This window comes from Vipera ursinii, assembly GCF_947247035.1.
Source record: "Vipera ursinii genome assembly, chromosome: 2".
In the NCBI taxonomy this organism is placed as follows: domain Eukaryota; kingdom Metazoa; phylum Chordata; class Lepidosauria; order Squamata; family Viperidae; genus Vipera; species Vipera ursinii.
This window is the reverse complement of record NC_139513.1, coordinates 90,381,555-90,401,406: the sequence shown is the minus strand read 5'-3', so window position 1 is coordinate 90,401,406 and position 19,852 is coordinate 90,381,555. Positions and strand designations below refer to the sequence as shown.

Genomic DNA, 19,852 nt, shown 5'->3' with positions numbered 1-19,852 from the left:
AACATTCCTTTCCAAGCTTAAAATTTCCTTGTACGTAGTCACATCATGTTTGAAACCAGCATGTATATTTTCTATTGCGTGTTTTGGAATTGCCCACAATGGTATCTTGCTGCTTAACTTATGTCTATACTTCTTCCAAACTCTCAGCAATGCCTGCCTTAAAATATGCATCCTAAACACAGTATCTACCTTCTTATCATACAACAAATATGCATGCCAGCCAAACAACAAATCATGGCCCTCAAGATTTAATAACCTCGGTTGTGTCAAATTAATCCAATCGCTTATTCCTACTAATGCAGCAGCTTCATAATATAGTTTAAAATTAGGCAATTTAAGGCCACCTCTCTCACGAGTATCCTGCATAATCTTAAGTTTAACTCGTGGCTTTTTCCCTGCCCACACAAATTTATTGATACCACGCTGCCATTCCTCCAAGTTAGAATCTTTCTTAAGAATCGGTATCATTTGAAATAAAAATAAAAATTTGGGCAGGACATTCATTTTCACTGCTGCAATCCGTCCCAACAAAGACAATTGCAATTTTTCCCAACTCTCCAATTCTTTTTGAATTTTCCCCCATAGTTTTTCATAATTATTTTTATATAGCTTTGTATTAGAGGGCGACAAAATCACCCCCAAATATTTAACCCTTTTAACAATCTCAAATCCAGTTAATCCTTCTAAGAGAGCCTTCTGTGAAACTGTCATATTTCTAGCCAAAATTTTAGTTTTCTGTGTATTTACTTTAAATCCAGAAACCTTCCCATATTGTGTTATTATCTCCATCAGGTCCACAACAGAGTTCTCTGGCTGGGTCACTGTAACAACCAGATCATCTGCAAATGCTCTCAATCTATAGTCCTGATCTCCAACTTGTATCCCCTTAATTTTTTCCGAATTCCGAATCTTAACCAATAATATCTCTAATGTTAACACAAATAACAAGGGCGATAACGGACACCCTTGCCTTGTGCCCTTCTCAATATTACATGCTGCTGTCAGGCTATTGTTAACTATGATTCGGGCAGTTTGTTTTTGATATAATGCCCTAATCGGTTGTAAAAAAATTTCCCCAAAATCCATTTTGTCTAAAACTTTCAACAAAAATTGCCAATTCAATTGATCAAAGGCCTTTTCAGCATCTAAAAAGATTAGCGCTGCAGAGATCTGGTTGTGCCTTTCCAAAAACTCTAACACATCAACTATATGTCTCACATTATTTTTCATTTGCCTACCACTAATAAACCCCGTTTGATCCCCATGAATCACCTGTTGCAGAACCCTCATCAGTCTATTAGCCAAAACCTTAGCAAATATCTTATAATCTGTATTTAAAAGCGATATCGGTCTGTAATTTTTAACTTGAGTAGCATCCTGGTCTTCCTTCGGAATCAAAGAGATAAAAGCTGTTCTCCAAGATGGTGGCACCTTTCCCCCCCTCTGGATTGTCTGGAACAGTTCCTTTAACGGTTTTATCATCTCTAATTGTAAATTTTTATAATAGGCCGCAGTCAAGCCATCCGTGCCTGGTGCTTTATCCACCTTCAGTTCCTTAATTGCTGTAAAAATTTCTTCTTCTGTAATCAGTTGATTAATCCCCTCTTTTTGTACTTGCGTAAGAACCGGGATGCTAGCATTCTCCAAGTATATATCAATATCTTTTGCATTAATTTCCTCTTTAGTATATAATTTCGAATAAAAATCCACAAAAGCATCCTTAATAAGATTCTGTTGAAACACAACCCTTCCTTTATACTCAATCTTATCTATATTAGATGCCCTTTGTTTTTTCCTCAGTCTATAAGCTAACCATCTGCCTGGTTTATTAGCATTGCAAAAAGTATTATGCCTAGCAAACCGCAGATTGGTCGCCACTTGATCAGCCATTAATTTATCAAATTGTCCTCTTAGCAGTCTAATAGCCTCCTTGATCTTCACATCCTCTGGGTTCAAAATCAAAGCCTTTTCTTTTTCCTTTATTTCATTCTCCAGTTCTTTCCTTCTAGTTTCCACTGCACGTCTATGTCTATTATTCATATATATCAACACCCCTCTCATATAGGCCTTGCTAGCATCCCAAACCATATCCATAGAGGTACCCTTATTCATATTAATCTCAAAAAAATCCTTCATCCGCTGTTTGCATTCTTCCACATTTCTCTGATTTCTAAACAAATTCTCATTTACGCGCCACGAGCGCCTATCTCTTTTCTCCTTATCAATCTCCAGCCAAACTGGACTGTGGTCAGAGATAGTTCTTGCACAAATCTTCACCTTTTTAGTTCTCAAAAAAAATCATTAGTCAACAAAATAAAATCAATCCTCGAAAAAGATTGGTGTCTGTCAGAATAAAAAGTATAATCCTTCTCCTGCAAGTGTCTCTCACGCCAAATATCTCGCAATTCCAGGTCGTCCTTCATTTCAAAAAAAGATTTAGGCAATCTAGCATGACTTGGAATGCGCTTAAAAGCTCCAGCCTTATCCAACTGTACATCCAAAACACCATTCCAGTCCCCCATAAAAATAAAAGATTTATAATCCAACTGGGTAAGCTTTGTATGAAGTAAGCTAAAAAAGTCAGCTTGTTGTTGGTTAGGTGCATATAATCCAACTAAAAGCGTCTTTTTACCTTCTAACAACAGCTCAATCATAACATATCTTCCATGCTTATCTGCTTCAATTAAGTCTGCTGTTAAGGCACTTTTAACATAAACAACCACTCCATTTTTCTTATTCTCTGCAGAAGCAACAAATTGCGTACCCAGCCTCGAGTTCAGTAAGTGCTTTTGATCCAAAACTCTAATATGCGTTTCTTGCAGACATATAACATCTATCTTAAATTGTTTTAAATATTGAAAAACTTTCTTCCTCTTCTGCGGTGAATTTAGTCCATTAACATTCCAGGTTAAAAATTTAGTTGCCATGCATATCCTCCAAAAGCTCTTGGACCACAGCTTTGATAGGACTAACTTCTTTAGGCCGTGCTCCTCCCAGTGCTTGGCTATGAGTACGTTGTGAAGAATCTGAAGACTTTTGCTGATCTTGTTCTTTTATTTTCTTTGCTCGTTTTAAAGCAGCACGCATTACTCTTTGCTCTCTAGGATCATCCAAAGAAATTGTAGCTTGATCTCCTCCGGCACCATTTTCCTCTGTTTCATCCTCTTGATGTTCTCCTTCTCCAGATCCCTTTACAGCTTCCAGAAGTGTTAATGGGGTTGCTTTTAAGACATTATTGTAGAAATCACGCGCTTGCTTCACAGTAATCAGCCGATACCTTTTACCTTCATGCATCACCATCAGCCCATCTGGAATCTCCCATCTGAACCTTATATCTCTTTGCTTAAGCTCATGCACGAGAAATGTATAGTCCTTCCTTCCCCTTAAAATCCTTGGAGGGATTTCTTTTAAAACCAAGACTTCTTGTTCAGCAATCACAACTTTAGCATCATAGGCAGCTTGTATAACTTGATCTCTAATTTCTCTTTTTGCAAAATAAACCACCACATCTCTAGGCAGCTTTCTCTGTCTGGCAATCCATGAATTCACCCGAAACACTTTATCCATAGCTGCTCTTATTTCAGATGCTGGCTGGTTCAATACCACTTCGAGAGCCTCAGAGATCAGCTGCTTTAAATCTTCTTTAATATTCTCTTTTAAACCTCTGATTCTGACAGCAAACTGCATCTGGTAATATTGGGCAAGGCTTAACTCCCTTTCCATTTTGTCTCTTGCATTTTCATTCTCCCATGCTTTTACTTCTAATATAGCATTCCTTTGAGCCAGATCATCCATTTTTTCATCTAAATCTTCCACACATTCCGCCACTTTATGCACTGAGGACAAAATGTCTACCTTCATCACGCTGAACTTCTGTTCCATCCTCTCTTCCATTCTCTCCTCCAATTTCTCCAATTTCTCCTCCATCTGTGCAAATTTATCAGCAATTGATTGATTAATTGATTCCAAAAGTACCTGGGCATGTTTATCCAAAGCATCTCGCAAATCCTTCGATGTCAGCGCTTCAGGAGGGTGCAACGCCTGTAGTGATGATTGTTGCACCGGCGAGGATCCACCACTCCGAAGAGTTTTAGGGGGAGGTTTCGCCGCCATCTTTTAGTCCTCAATTATGACGCACTTTCACTTAAAGTTTAAAAAGTCCAACAAGCTCGAGAGTATAGTAAAATAATCCTCTTCACCTTTTCCTCTTGTACCGCTCTGCCTGCTCCTTTAAACCATAGTCCTTTCTTCAGGCAGGGATGGTTCGCAGACGCCTGGCTCTGCTCCAAGAAGTTCGGAGCAGAGACGCCGGCCAGCTGGGAGCAACCCAGGCTTCGGGGGAGTTCAATCCTTCAGCCGCCCAAGCTCCAAGCTCAGGCGGCCCCGGAGAACTCTACCCCTACCTGGGGCCTCACCCCCTCCTCTTCTCCCGAGGAGGGGGCTTCAATTTCACCCGAACAGCTGATCGGCGCTGTTTCGGGCGAAAAAACAAACAGCTGAGCCGCGGGCAGCCCGGGAAGGCTGTCTTCGGCGCCGCGCCGCCACCGGAAGTCCAAGCAAGCTACTTCCTGTTAGCTTCCAATTGTGGAGTCCTGCTAAATCCTTCTTTATGTACAAGTTTTGCTCTGGATGTTATCTGCCTAACCTTTTTGGGATTGCAATATACCAAGTCATGATGAAGGCATAAACAGTAGTTCTTCCAATATTGTATTTTCAGTATATATTTATTATTCATCTACTTCATCCTGGGAAGAACAGCTTACATATTATCAGGAACCTTCTTTGGAAATGTTGTAACAATCACTTTAGGGATGTTGACTGAACAACTTCTATAAGATGATCAACTTAATACAGTGCCAGAAAGTTTTAGCAAACAGCCATGTTTCCTTCTAAAATTGAGGAGTCACCCAGTTAGATCCATATTTGATTCTTATATTTTGTTTTCTATTTCAAGTCTATTTGATGCAGTTTTTGTTTTTGTTAAATTCTATAAAATACATGTTCAACCCTGGTATTCTGTGACCAATCTGCCCTCTTCTGCATAAACCCAAACTTACTAACCGAAAATAAGCCCTAACTTGATTTTGGGGGTGGTGTAATATAAACCCTACCCCCAGACTAAGCCCTTGTTTGGGAGTGAGGCACATGTCTAAAAATCAAGCTAGGGTGGGGGCGGGGGGGTGGAGCTGCCCCACATGCCCTGCACCCACTTACTGTTGCAGCCAGGCCTCTCCTCACCGGCCGACTTCTTCTGCGGCATCCCCTGGCCTGCAATTCACAGTCAGAGGCCTTTCCGGAAAGGCTTCTGCAACCGAGAACCGAGCGATAGATTCAATGCATAGCTTGGTTCTCGGTTGCAAAGGCCTTCCGGAAAGGACTCTGAGGGCAAAATGCAGGCCGGAGCTCCATTCTCAGCTGCAGAGGAATTTCGTTCGGCGGCAGAAGAAATGGACCAGGTGGGCGGGGCTGTCGGTGCCAGAGGTGAGTAAGACACCCCCCAAAAATAAGACCTGGTGCCTCTTTTGGAGGCAAAAAAAAAGACCAGGTCTTATTTTCGGGGAAACACGGGTAATGCAAATAAACTCTAACCATTACTAAAATGAAATGGAACTTGTAGCGCATCTTTCAGTATCTTGTAACTGAGAAAATGAAGTTTTAAAAGTGCTATAATTTTTCTTTTCTTTGTCACCAGAATAGTTTATATCTTAAAATTGTTGAAGATTGTGTGAATTTATTTATTTATTTATTTATTGATGGGATTTATATCCCGCCCTATCTCCCGAAGGACTCAGGGCGGCTAACAGCAAAACATATAATAAGTACAGAGATCAAGATAGAAATAAAATTGAGAACATCTGTGCAATAAATTAAATTAGAGAATTTAAGAGATAAATTAAAAATGCTAAATATAAATTAATTAAAATGCCTGTCAGTCTAGGTCGGCCTGGTGGAACAGGAGTGTTTTGAGGCCGCGGCGAAAGGATTGGAGGTTTTGGGCCATCCTAAGCTCAGGGGGGAGCTGATTCCATAGGGCTGGCGCTCCCACAGAGAAGGCCCTCCCCCTGGGGGTTGCCAGTCGACATTGCCTAGCTGACGGTACCCTGAGGAGGCCTTCTCTGTGCGAGCGTACTGGACGATGGGGATTTGTTCCCGGCAGCAGATGGTCCTGCAAGTATCCCGGACCTAAGCCATGTAGGGCTTTAAAGGTAAGTACCAGCACCTTAAATCTCACCCGGAGGGCAACTGGTAGCCAATGCAGCTCACGCAGGAGGGGTGTAATATGGGAGTATCGGGGAGCTCCCATCACAACCCGTGCAGCTGCATTCTGCACCAGCTGAAGCCTCCGGGTGGTCTTCAAGGGCAGCCCCATGTAGAGAGCATTACAGTAATCAATACGGGAGGTAACGAGTGCGTGGGTGACTGTACGTAGGGCATCTCGGTCCAAAAAGGGGCGCAATTGGTATATAAGACGAATCTGTGCAATTTAAATTTAAATTAAACAAAATTTAAATATTTTGTTTCTATTTTGTATTTTGCCAGTATCAAAAATAAACACTATTTATACAGGTAGTCCTTACAACCACAACTGAGCCCAAAATTTATGTTGCTGAGAAATTTGTTAAGTGCATTTTGCCTCATTTTACCACCTTTCTTGCCACAGTTGTTAAGTGAATAATTGCAGTTGATAAGTTAGTAACCCGGTTGTTAAGTGAATCTGGCTTCCCCATTGACTTTGCTTATCAGAAGGTTGCAAAAGGAGATCACATGATCCTGGGATACCGCAAATGTCATAAGTGGGAAATGGTCATCAGTCACTTTGAAGGTCATTAAATGAACTGTTGTAAGTTGAGGACTACCTGTACTTAATCTTTTGTGCTTCTATTAGATATATGCTTCATTGTATTTTTATATTTAAGTGGTTGGATGTTCCTGGCTGCTTTATTTATTTACATTATTTTTAACACAACCTAAAATGCTATTTTACATGTCATTCGCTATCCCTATAGAGGAGAATTATTATTACTCTTCATAATAGCAGTCAGATGCCTGTTCAATCTTGTACTGTATAAAAACAGCTTTTTCACCTGTATTAACAGACAAGCATTCACACATACTAAGATTTTCCCAATGATTCAGTGCCATATAAAATATAATTGATGGTATTACTCTTTGGACCTGAATATTTCCTGAAGAGGAACCACAAATTATGTTGTTTTCAGATTTATTTACCAAACTATTGTTGCTTAGTTACAAGCAGATTTTTACTAGCATGCTAAAAATGACAAAGTGATTTATTTACAGGAAGTAACGGTGTGGAAATGAGAGAGTGAGATTGTTAACAGAACCATGATTGTTTTTCTCATAAGCTTTGACCATATAGGTGAAGCACAAATGAAACTAAGAATAGGAATATGTCAGGTAACAATTTACTAGCAAATTAGGAATATAACATTGGCCATTTAAGCACCTCGGTATCTCTTTCTAAAACTAAATGAAAACTACCTATCTATAGATATCTGTCAGGGGGGGGAAAGGGAAGGAAAGGTAATTGTTTATTTTGAGTAGTGAAATTATCAATTTCTGTCAGATTTCAGTTGGATTGATACAATCCACAAAGATAATAAAATAGTAAAATAGAGGTACTAATATAAGAAATGATATTAGTTTCAGATTTTCTAGTTCCATGTAATCCAGGTAACATTAGTGAGTTACCTATCATGCACCATATTTAATGTGATTTATCATTACTGGATGGAGCAACAACAGTAACATCTAGGAGGATTTTAAATGACATTTTCCCCATAGCAATTTGAACTCCTGGAATTAGTTGTCTCTAAAATACTATTGTGATTTGAACGGAAGGGAGGGAGGGAAGGAAAACTATAATTTGTACAAATTGTACAAATTCATTCCATTCATGATTTATTTCAATAACAGTACAGTAGCTGCAAAGCTTTTGCATCTTTCCACCACTAAATCATCCATAGACAAGCTTATAGTTCCTGTATCTAAAATTGTGCCAGGGTGTTTTCTCATCTTTTTTCATTTCTCAAGAGCATAATAATTCTTTTCACATTTTAATGCATTGTTAAATTCAACTGAGGGTTTGATGCACCAAATGTTGCCTTGTTTGATATCTTTGTCTTCCAATAAAGATTCCTTATTTACACTATGAATTTTGTTTACTTTTTATCTTTTCCATGGAAAATTAAGCTTAACAACTGAAATTCAATTAGTTTAGTGCAGCTTTTTATTAAATCAGTTTAGACTTATATTTTCTAAACCTTTTTTGAAAAAGCTTAGAGGCAGTACTAGAGGTTTTTTTGTTGTTGTTGTTTGTTTTTTTGGAGAGGGGAAGTAAAAAAAAAGCCTGCCATTCTTATGTTTTCCAAATACACACAAAATTCATAATAGAACAGATTATTAAAACTTGCTGACTCTTCCTTAGTTTTCTTGGGAGCTATTGTTCCAGTTATCTCAAACTAAACCTGTCATAGTTTTTCTCTTCGCTATCCAGGTCTGCTATTTCCTGTTTCTAGCTTTCTTAGTCTCTCCCTCATGCTCTCATTGTCCCATAAATTTTCTAAAGAATAAAAGTGTCCAGCAAGCAAAAACCATTGTTACTTTTTAAAATCACTGGCTTCAAATTAGTTTCTTCATAACTAGCTGTCCAGAGCCAGTGAGAATGAGACCAGACTGAGACCAAATGAAAGCTGCAGAAAGGATGTAGTCTTTATCTATCACTCAAACTACCAGGCTATCAGAATAAAATACTGGCCACATCAAGATGGCCATTAGTGGGCAGCAAAGAGTTAGAATTTCCAGTATATCTTGCCCACTTGTGGCTGCTTGGATTTTTGCAACTGAAATATGGTAAGCTTTTTTTTTTTAGCTACCTCCAAATCTGTCTTAATTACTGCTGATTGTCTAGACTAGACCCTGAAGTTTTCTTGTCAAGATTTCAGAAGTGGTTTGACATTGCCTTCTTCCTGGACTGAGAAAAGTGCCTGGACCAAGGTTATCCAGCTGACTTTGTGCCTAAGGCAGAACTAGAACTCATGGTAATTAGCCTGGTGTCTTAACCATGACTCCAAACTGTTTTTCATAGGCATAATATTATAAGTGGTGGTGTGGTGGTTCAGCAGTTAGGACACTGTGCTTGTTGGCTGGAAAGCTGGCAGTCCAGATTTAAGACCTGAGCACCACAGAACAGTGTGAGCTCCTGTCCTCAACCCAGCTCCTGCCAACCTAGCAATTTGAAAGCATGCAAATGCAACTGGATAAATAGGTACCACTTCAGTGGGAAGATAACAATTCTCCATGATGTCATGCTGGACACATGACCACGGAAATGTCTTCTGATAGCACTGGCTCAATGGCCTTGAAGTGGAGATGAGCACTGCCTCCTGTAGTCTGCAATGATAGCAGAATAAAATCCACAGGGACTCCTTCCAATGTTATATTGTCACTGTTTGGTAGTTAGAATGAATAATACAGGATTAATTTCATCAGGGTAGTGGCAATAAGAATAAATGAGTACAGGGCAGCTAATTCAAGCAGTTCAGCAGTGAAGCCAATCACTAAGCCAATCACTCAGACAAATGGCAGATTTCTCTGGAGTTGTTCAATGGGGTTAGTTGGGACACTCCAAATTCCTGTACTAAGCAGAGGTTAAATTTGATGGTCTAGATTTTAGGATATGCTGAATGAGTGAATGAATGAATAAATCAATGGAGATTTGGGCCAAGATAAATGACGAGAAATCATAAAAGGAATCCTCAGTAAAAGGAATGTAAAAAGAAAGCAAACATCCAATTCTTTTATAAGCACCATATGGTTGTGTTTTGATTAAAATTTTATAAGAGAGAAAACACAGGAGAAATTATATTAATGATCTCCTTTTTTCGGTGGCATGAAGATTATTATATACTCTAGGGCAGGGGTGTCAAACTGGATGTGTCATGAGGAAGCTACGCCCACCCCATTGCCAACAATGGCAAAACAGTGCCGATACGTTGTGTGACGTCACGTGATGTTGCAAGTTTGACATGTCTGCTCTAGAGTGTGATGAGTGTGGAGTCCTTGGTGCCCTGAGTTTGGTTGTTTTTCTGCAGACATTTTGTTACCGGACCAGGTTGTTATCTTTAGTGCTAGAAGGGAGTGGGGTTTGCTCTCTGTATACAGTGCCTTGCCCTTCCATGTTAGTGGGGGGTGTTGTCTTCTTGACAATTCCTTAGTTCACTTCTCTACAATACTAGGCTTCCTGGTGGTTCACCCCAATCAGGGAATCTATAATTTCTAGACACCAAGGGGTGAGTCAGTAACACCTGAGAGAGCTATCTTTAATCCATCAACTGTAGTTGCTAATTCTTTTCTAAACAGTCTGAATTTCCTAAACTTGAATAAAGCTTAGACATCTTCTTTGGCAATATTTGCTTACTTATGAGATAAACCGAATTTTAAGATAAAACACATTCTGCTAGAGAGAGGTTCCCTGAGAATGGGCTCCAGCATGAGTCCGAAAGCTTGGAAGACTAAGTCTATGGTCCTGGTGACCAACCCAGATTGGATCCTGCAACATTATCCTGGGATACGTACATTTATTTGTCTTCATTCCTGATAAACGGAATGGCCATGGGTGGGTGCAAAATCAATGGAAATGGAAGTGATTTCCGATTTCCTGCTGGCTGCCCCATTGATTTTGCTTGTGGAAGCTGCCAGGGAGAATCAGATATCACAATCACATGATCACAGGGCACAAAACTTTGCAAATACAACTGGTCTGAAGATTCTTGAAATTTTAGTTCCATGGGTGTGTAATAGACCCTAAGTTTTGTATGTGTTCTTTAAGTTATAGCTTTTGACGTATCTCAGTTCAAAAACTATTGCCCCATGATACCCTGCTTTGGCTATTTGAAGGTTACAAACAGACAGGAAAGTTTTAGTAGTATATAGATATTAAATTATACTAGTCACAACATGTTTCACAATCCTTTTCTGGACTACCATGTTCTGCAGGACAACAATTAACATAAAAGATATATACTGTGTCTGTTTATACTACATCCAAAACTAATAGATGAAAAGAAATATTGCCTCTACCTAGTAAATTTTAAAAACTCCACAGAAATATTTTAGGTACTATAGTGATTTTAATTTAATGCCTGCTCAAAAGCAAAGAAACATACACATCAATAGCCTATAACCATCTGTACAGTTAATTACAGCAAAGTAAAATAATAGCAACTTTCCATCCACTTCATCTAATTTGCAAATAGTAAAATAATGAATTGTGAAAGTCCTAACTCCTAAACTTTTAATGTGCTTGACATGTAAAAAGCAGGGATAAATCTATTTAGTTGATGACTGCAAATATACCAGTGATTTGTGAAATAAAGTCTCCTTTGAGTTGAACCTGATTCCTGCTTTGTTGTAAACATGTAAAAGAAGTTTGCCACTATCTCCTTTTAGGATTTTTTTTCTATTTTCCAATTCTAAGTCTGTGTTTTACCATCCAAGTACCAAGTAGATCTGTTTAGCTTCTTCCAAATTAGTCAAGATTCGTTCATCTGCTCTTGCAATCTGAGGAATGCTTCTATTGGTTAGAAACTATACTGGATATTGTAGAGGCTATTGCTAACTATGGTAAGAATAGGTTTTGTGATGTACACAGGCATTACTTTGGCCCTCTATCCAGTCACATAACTAATTTCCATTTTAAAAATAAACAGTGAATGTATTTTATACTGTTAGTTTATTGCAAGAATCAAAACTAATGTGCATTCTCCCTCAGAAATATATTTGGCAGTAAGAATTCATGCATTTGTTCCCAATAAACTGTCCCCCATATGGACAGTTTTGGAACACATAACATCTTTTCGAAAGAGTTTTTAGAACAAATTTTCTGCAGCTGATTAATTAGGCAAACACAGCCAAGAAATGGGGAAAATACAGACAGCATCACCATGCTTCTCCAATAAACCCAGATTAAGGAGATGCATACTATATTTGCCCCACAGAGGATGCTATTTCAGATAAAAATTGAAATAATGTTAATTCATCTACCTACTTTAGTTTATGTATTAATATTTTTACCTTGCCCTTCCAACAAACAGGATTCTCGAGAAAATAGTATCCTTGAGAAATATTGTATGAAAGTCATTCAGAATAGCGCTAAATTATATGCCTGTTACAGCCAGAGTAACTAACAGAGAGAGTTGTTGAATCATATAAAACCAGACATCACATTCATAAGACTATGTCTGAGTTTCTTTGGCCATGTCATGCATGCAAATTCATTGGAGAAGTCAGTGACATGACACTAAGAATGGTTAGAGGAACAAGAAAAAGGGGCAAAAAGAACATGTTGGCTTAATAACATCAAAACTGATACAAGTATGAACATCCAACAACTGAAAGAAGCTGTGCTTGAAAAGGGTAGAATGGGGAGTGTTTGGCTGTAGAGTCTCCAGGAGTTGGACAGGCCTGAATGATTAAAGCGACAACAATTTGCCTGTTAACTTGAATTCATCTGCTAATGGAAAATATGGCAATAATGGGCAGATTCCTATAGAAGAAATAGTCTTTCACTATCTTGTTCTCATTATAATGAACGGGAGCCCTAATTTTGGTAAAGCTTCTGAGAGTGCTGAAAGGAACTAGCTTTCTGTAATAAATATTTTTTTCTTCTTCTGTTCAATTGCGTCTGATTCTCAGAGTATGCCTAGACAAGTCCCTGTAATTTTCTTGGCAAGGTTTTTCAGAAGTGGTTCGCCACTGCCTCTTTCCTAGAACTGAGAGAAGGTGATTGGCGTAGGTTCACCCCACGGGCTTCATGCCCAAGATGGAACTAAAACTCCTAGTTCTAGGATGATCCCTTAACCCCTGCACCAAAGTGGCTGTTGTAATAAGTGCAGTATCAGGTTTTTGCAAATCTTTGAAAGGGATGCTTAAAGTGCAAGATGGAGATAGCCTGAACTGTTTCTGAAGCAGCTATGTGAGCCTAAAGAATTAATTAATAAATTATTGTAATGTTCTTCTATTAACTTGTCTACTCCATCCTCGATTAAGCCTTAATTTCTTGTCCCACAACCAGCTGATAAGTGGGTGAGCCAAACTGGACAACGGTTCAGGTATTCCACATCTGACAGGGAGAAAGAGAAAGATCGTGTGCCTATAGCACAGAAGGTAAAAGTTAGTTCTTGGAAATCATCTATTCCATCCTCTTACTTAGCACACAAATTCATTAATGCATTCTGTAGCATCCTTCACCAATGTGCCCTGACCCTCTGTTTAAACACATGTAGCAAAAGAGAATCCAATATTGCATGAGTCAACTTTTCCACTATTGAACAGCCTTTACGCTTGGAAAATTCCTCCTAATGTTCAACTGAAATCTATTTCTTTGAAATATAAATCCATTGATTCTTATCCTGTCTTCTGAAACAACTCTGAACAATTCTGCCCTATTTTCTTCTTGGCAGTCCTTCAGGTATTTGGAGACAGCTAACATGTCTCCCAAGAATCTTCTCTTGCTCAGTTTAAAAATGCACAATGCCTTCAACCACTTCAGTCGGTAGTAGCAAATACTGTTGAGGAATCCAACAGAATTAACAAAAATTTAAATCCCATTCAGCTTATAGTACAGATCATCCACTAAGGCGGCCAAGGCTACTTCAGTCCCCAAAAAGAAACAGAATCTGCTGAACAATCTGCTTCAAATAAAATAATGGGTTGAATTAAGTATGCACTTATTAAATATTACTACAACTTAGCTGATAGTTGACTGTCATGGGTTTTTTCGGTAATGCCCTTGCAATCTTCCGTTTAAAGGAGATGGAATGCAATCATCACTAACCTATTGCCTGATTACCCTAGTAACTTTTTTCAGACAGAAAAGGTTCAGCCAATCTTGGTCCATCCCTATCCCAATTTGCCTAACTTTTCAGATTAAACAAAATGAAACTAATCCATACAACCAAAATAAACTACAGTTACTAAACTGTCAGTCACTGCAAATGGGGCTTTTTAAAGCAAGCAATTATTTTTATCAGCAACTTTTGCAATCTTTTGAGAAAGTCTATTCTATTATTTTGAAGCCTAGCACACAATAGCACCTTTACAACTGCTTGAGTATTGTGTGAATGCAATAGTAGCAGGGAACAGCTTCTTCATTGTCATCTACTATTATATATATCTAAAATGTAGAGCACGTTTGACTGTATGCATTCCAAATTTTCTTCCATTACACTTCTAGTTACATACTTCAGTGCTTTATTGCTCTAAGCAGCTCAAGAAATCAAGATCTGTGAGAAAAGCATAAGAGGCTATTATCCCAGACATGCTTTTTCAAAAGCCAATTGGACTTTGGTGGTTTTCCTTGAAAATGTTTTGCTTCTCATCCAAGAAGCTTCTTCAGTTATGAAACTTCTTGGATGAGAAGCGAAACATTTTCAAGGAAAAACAACCAAAGTCCAGTTACCTTTCAAAAAAGCACTTTTGGCATAACCATTACCTGGATGACTGTGATTCTCCATAGACATAGAAGCAATTACGTTAACCGTCTAAATCGTATCACCACTTCCCAGATGTTCCAGAATTTCAACATTTTATTTTAGTTAGTCCATGGGCAACCATGAACTAACATGCAGGCTAAATCAGAAGTATATATAATCCTTTCCAGGAAGTTGACAGCTGGAATTTAAACTGGTAGAAAATCTCTCCTGCTAGCTAAAGACATTAGTGACAAATCTCCTTTCTCTCCCAGAGCACAAAGAGTAGGGTAGTAATGAAGAAACATCCTTTACTTGCTCATTTACTGATTTGGCTGCTGCATCTATCTTGTGTTGGCTTTTTTTTTTACATTATGTTAACTCGGAAAAATATTCCCTCGATAATTTTCTTACAAAGTCGGATACAACCAGTGCTTTTTTTCTAAAAAAAAAAAAGTGCCAGAACTCAGAGGTGCTGTCACTGGGAGCGATGCCGGTGTCTTGCTATGGCGTCACTGCCGGTCCTTTGCACCCCCGCCCCTGCGGCTCAGAGCCACATGCCATGGGGATTCCCCTCCCCACAGCCGCTGTGGGGATTTCCCTCCCCACAGTTGCCACGCCGCAGCCCGTGCTGAGCTCCCACCTGGAGCTGCTCCAAACCCCGACCCAGAGCTGTGTTCCTTGTGGCAGTGGTCTCTGGCACCAAACAGCTGATGGCCTCCACCACTGGCACTCGTTCACTTACTGCCCTGTCGCTTCCAAATGCAGTAAGTGAGTGAGCGAGGAAGTGGCGTTTGGAAGCGATGGGGCAGTAAGTGAGTGAGTGAATGAGCAAATGGCATTTGGAAGCGGCGGGGCAGTAAGTGAGTGAGTGAATGAGCAAATGGCATTTGGAAGCGGCGGGGCAGTAAGTAAGCCAGCAAGCGAGCAAGAGGCTTTTGAAAGAGAAGGAGGAGTGACTGAGAGCGACTGGAGGCTTTAATGAGCAAAGTGTGAGTGAGTGGGGGGGCTTTTGCGAGCGAAGGGTGAGAGAAAAAGGGAAAAGTGAGGGGGAGAAGGGAAAAAGAAAAGGCACTGACTTCTGACTTCCTCTGTTACAGGAGGAATTAGCTGTTTTAGATTCTAAAAGTTTAGTTCCTAAAGAAGTAACCTTGTAAATAATTTTAATGTCCTCCTCTAGTACAGGGTAGGCAACCTTGGCTCTTTTATGACTCGTGGACTTCAACTCCCAGAATTCCTGAGCCAGCATGGCTCAGCTTGGAAACCTCTCTCTTTCCCCTCAGCATGGCTGGCTCAGGATTTTTGGGAGTTGAAGTCCACGAGTCATAAAAAAGAGCCAAGATTGCCTATCCCTGCAATAGGCTTTCGAAAGCCAATAGAGGGAGCTTTTTTTTTTGCAAAAAAAGGTGCCGGAATGCCGTTCTGAGCGTTCTATGAGAAAAAAAGCCCTGGATACAACTGATTTTGAATGGGAAATATCAGTGGTGGGATTCAGCCAGTTGGCACTACTTCGGCAGAACCGGTAGCTAATTTTTTGTTGCCCTGGCCCAGAATGGACTTCTGGAAGCAGCATCCACACAGAGAACTGGTTGCTCACATATTTGAATCCCAACACTGGGAAATATACTTCACCACATCAAGTAGACTTTATAAATTGTTGCCACTGTATGGCACCGCTGCTATGAAAGGTTAGTAAAAGTGTGATTATCTATCAAGCCCATATATGGGCAGCGTGAAATATAAAGATCAATTTTTTATAAACATCAACATGCCACACTATCCAAACAGACATTTAGACGTTGCAGTTGAATCTAAAAATACTCTAGAAGTATATCTAAAGGATACTAAAAGAAGACTCTAATTCTAATACTCCTCTTGCTATGTGTTCTCCCAATAAGCCCGCAAAAGAAATAAAGCTTACCAACTTGTTTTTGCTATGAACCTCTACTGGTGATTTCAAATAGATAATTATTTTTATACAAATCCTATTTCATGGAATGCCAGTGAACACAGATATATACAGTAAAGGATTTTGCATACTTAAATATACAATAGATCCAGAAAGCAACATATTTTTCTGATGTTTCAATGTTCAACAATATAATGTTTTATATAGAGGAAGGAGATTTATTTCCTATTTTTATGAAATTTTTAAAAATGATTTAAATTGTGCAAAGATCACATACCTGTGGTTCAGGTTCTACACTGACACGATAAGCTTGTGCTTTTCCATCTTCCAAAGTATTGTGTGACCAAACCTTGCCTTCAGCCCTGCAATGGAAAATTAAGAATTATATGTACAATATAGGTTGTTAGTAAACTTGAATATAATTTTTATACATTTCCAAGGAGCTATACACCTGGAGGAATCAAAAACAACATTTACCTATTTTTCCCCCTTTCTATTATATTCTTTTCACATTGATAAGTAAACTTCCATTCAATCAATCAATCAATCAATCAATCTAAATTGCTGTCCATTTCAAATTCATGTCACCTGGCAGCTAACAACAGTTAAAAGCACCATGAAAACCCTAATAATATGAAAACAAGACACCCATAATCACCAGCTGAGGTATTTAAAAAAGATCATCAGCAAATCAATATAAGCACTACATGGGCTCTACCACAGATCCAGGCTTCGTGACACAAACGCTTCTTTAAGGTCTTACAAAAGGCCAGCAGGGTCAGAAGCAACCAAGTTCTTGGGCTGGGAGTGGGAGAGATGATGTTCCAAAGAGAAGGCTCTATGATGGAAGACCCTGCCAGATTGCACTCCCTAATGGATCTGACTCAGAGCATGCCTCATGTGCCAGACCTATTGGGATGGAGAAGGAGAGATGGCTCCTCAAATAATCTGGCTTCATGAAGAGCTTTACTGGAAATTGTCACCACCTTTAATTGAACCCAGAAGCATACTAGCAACTCGCAGAGCAGGGTTTGTAGCACGTGCTGATGAAGGAATACACATTACTGTCCATGTTGCTACATTCTGTACCACACACACCTTTCTTCAATGGCTGACCCAGAAAAGGTGCACGGCAGTAATCCATTTGGGGGGTTACTGATGCATGAGTGACTGTGAGCAGACTCTCCTGATCCAGGAATGGGCAAATGTGTCAAACAACTCAAAACAAAGGCTGGGTACAGCAGCCACCTGTTCCTTAAGTCCAGGAGGTGCCCCAGACCGCACACTAAGTCTGTTTGAAGTAATACAATCACCTTGAAAATTAAAGAGGAAAAGCCTCCAGAACCAGAATGCCCTAATACCCGAGACCACTTAGTCTTCCTAGGGTTGAATTGAAACCTGTTGTTCCTCATCCAAACCTCCATAGCCTCCAGACTCTAAACTGAATTTCCACTGTATCAAACGGGCAGTTCAGAAGTGGAGGTGTATACCATCAGCATGCCTCTGAATGATCTCACATAGTGCCTTCCTGGAGACGTTAAACAGGAGCCAAGCCCTGCAGAACTCTGCAAAGAAGTGACTGCAGGCTGTACCTCTCCCTACCATCAACACTGACTGCCCTGGAGGAAGGAAGAGAACCAGCACAACACAGTGCTACCCACTCCCAATCCCTAAAGCCAATCCAGGAGGATACCATTATTGATGTTACCAAAATTTGCCAAGAAGTCAAGAAGAGCAAAGAGGGTTGCATCACTTCCATCCTGCTCCTGCCGCATGTTGTTTGTGATCAATGCCATTTCAGGACCATAGCCTGAATTCCAGCTGAAAGGGGTCCAGATAATCCACCTCCTCCAGCATTTTTTGAAGCTGCTGCGCAACCATCTTTTCTACAACCTCCTCCAAAATCAAAACATATTATAATTTGCAATTCATTTCATTTGCTTAAGTTAGAAAGAAAAACTGTAATAACATCATTCTACAACCTTTAACCTTTCATTTTGGAGAAAGGAAAAAAAAGATGCTCTATTCATTTAAAAACTGTCTAGCTTAACAGTTTTAACTACAGTTAAAATATTGTACCTTTTCCTGTTTAACTTAGCCATTACACTCATGGTAAGAATTTCAAATGTATTTACAAACTGTGGTTAAGAAATCTGGTTTGCTTTAACTACTGGACCCCAGATAAAGCTGACAAGAAGGAGAGCAAATTAATATTTGGGAGTGAGGGCAGAAATAAGGAAAAAGCAAGAGTACCAAACTATTAGTATTCTATCTGCATCCTTTGCCTTCAATTTAATGCCTTAGCTTGTTATCCTGTAGAAATTAATCTTTGTGAACATCAATATATTAGCAAAAGCAATCAACTGTTATCTCATCAAAATAACATAAATAAGATTTTATAACATAACTCACTTTTAGTATTTCTTTCATTTTGCACATGTCACTTTAGAAAATGTAAAGCTTCTTGTTCCAAAAGGAGCTAAGAATCTTTTATTTATATTTAATTCTTGATCTATTAAACACTGAAGTTTAGTTTAAGTGAACTGTTGGCATTAATGACACATGAACTATTTAAATCTTGTAAGAATTTTAGTCTAGGAAGTGTTTACCCAAGGCCCTTTTTTCTTGTCTAAATGAAACAAAAAAGCATTGTGTTCTGAAAGAGTCAATTATACAGACTAACAAAGCCTTCTGTAATTATGATGAGCACGTTGTCCTCAATTTTAACATGTGTTACATTCTGAAGCAAGTTCTACTGCAATCAGTGAGAATTAATGTATTTAAAGTTAAGATTAAATAAAGACACAGACACACAGACACAATATACGCACAGAATACAGGAAAATATTGGATGCTATTTACTCTCAATCAGTCATCAAAAAGAATTACAGAAATTACAGCCAGGTCATCCTGAGATTCTGAAATAAGCCCTCATGAACCAAATCCTGATTTGAAAATGATCATAAAATGTTTGATAATGGTATGTTTTAATAGTAAGTTTATTAAAAATTACAATGATAAACTACATAGAAACTAAAAAAACAATAATAAATAAAAAAGAACTATATATATATATATATATATATATATATATATATATATATATATATATATATATATATATATATATATATATATATATATATATATATATGCATCTTTGGTTATTCGGGGTTTTCCCCGCGTAGAACTAAAGGTGTAGGGGCAACGTTTCGACGGAGTCTCATCCGTCATCATCAGGCTTTAGCTTCCTTCTTCTGGGAGAAGCATGTGGCTGTTTGTTCCTCTTTTTTTTTAAACTGCCAGAGGGGATGTGTTCTGTGGGTGGTGTGCTCTGATTGGGTGGGGGAGTAAGTGTGTTCTGATTGGGTGGGAGTGTGTTTTGAATGGTGGGTGTGTTCTGATTGGGTGGGGGTGTGTTTTGAGTGGATGGGCTGGTCTCAGCTGCCAG

At 39.0% G+C, this 19,852-nt stretch overlaps 2 protein-coding genes across 4 annotated transcripts in view; one reads left to right on the top strand and one right to left on the bottom strand.

Annotated features, from left to right (window-relative positions):
• Positions 1–19,852, top strand: part of P4HA2 (prolyl 4-hydroxylase subunit alpha 2) — a 343,153-nt gene that overhangs the window by 153,735 nt on the left and 169,566 nt on the right. The window lies entirely within an intron of this gene.
• The window catches only part of PDLIM4 (PDZ and LIM domain 4), an 82,113-nt gene that overhangs the window by 30,776 nt on the left and 31,485 nt on the right, over positions 1–19,852 (bottom strand). The window contains exon 3 of the mRNA XM_083354398.1: positions 16,679–16,763. Within this exon, the coding sequence (XP_083210524.1) occupies positions 16,679–16,763 (85 nt within the window). The remainder of the gene's footprint in view (positions 1–16,678; positions 16,764–19,852) is intronic.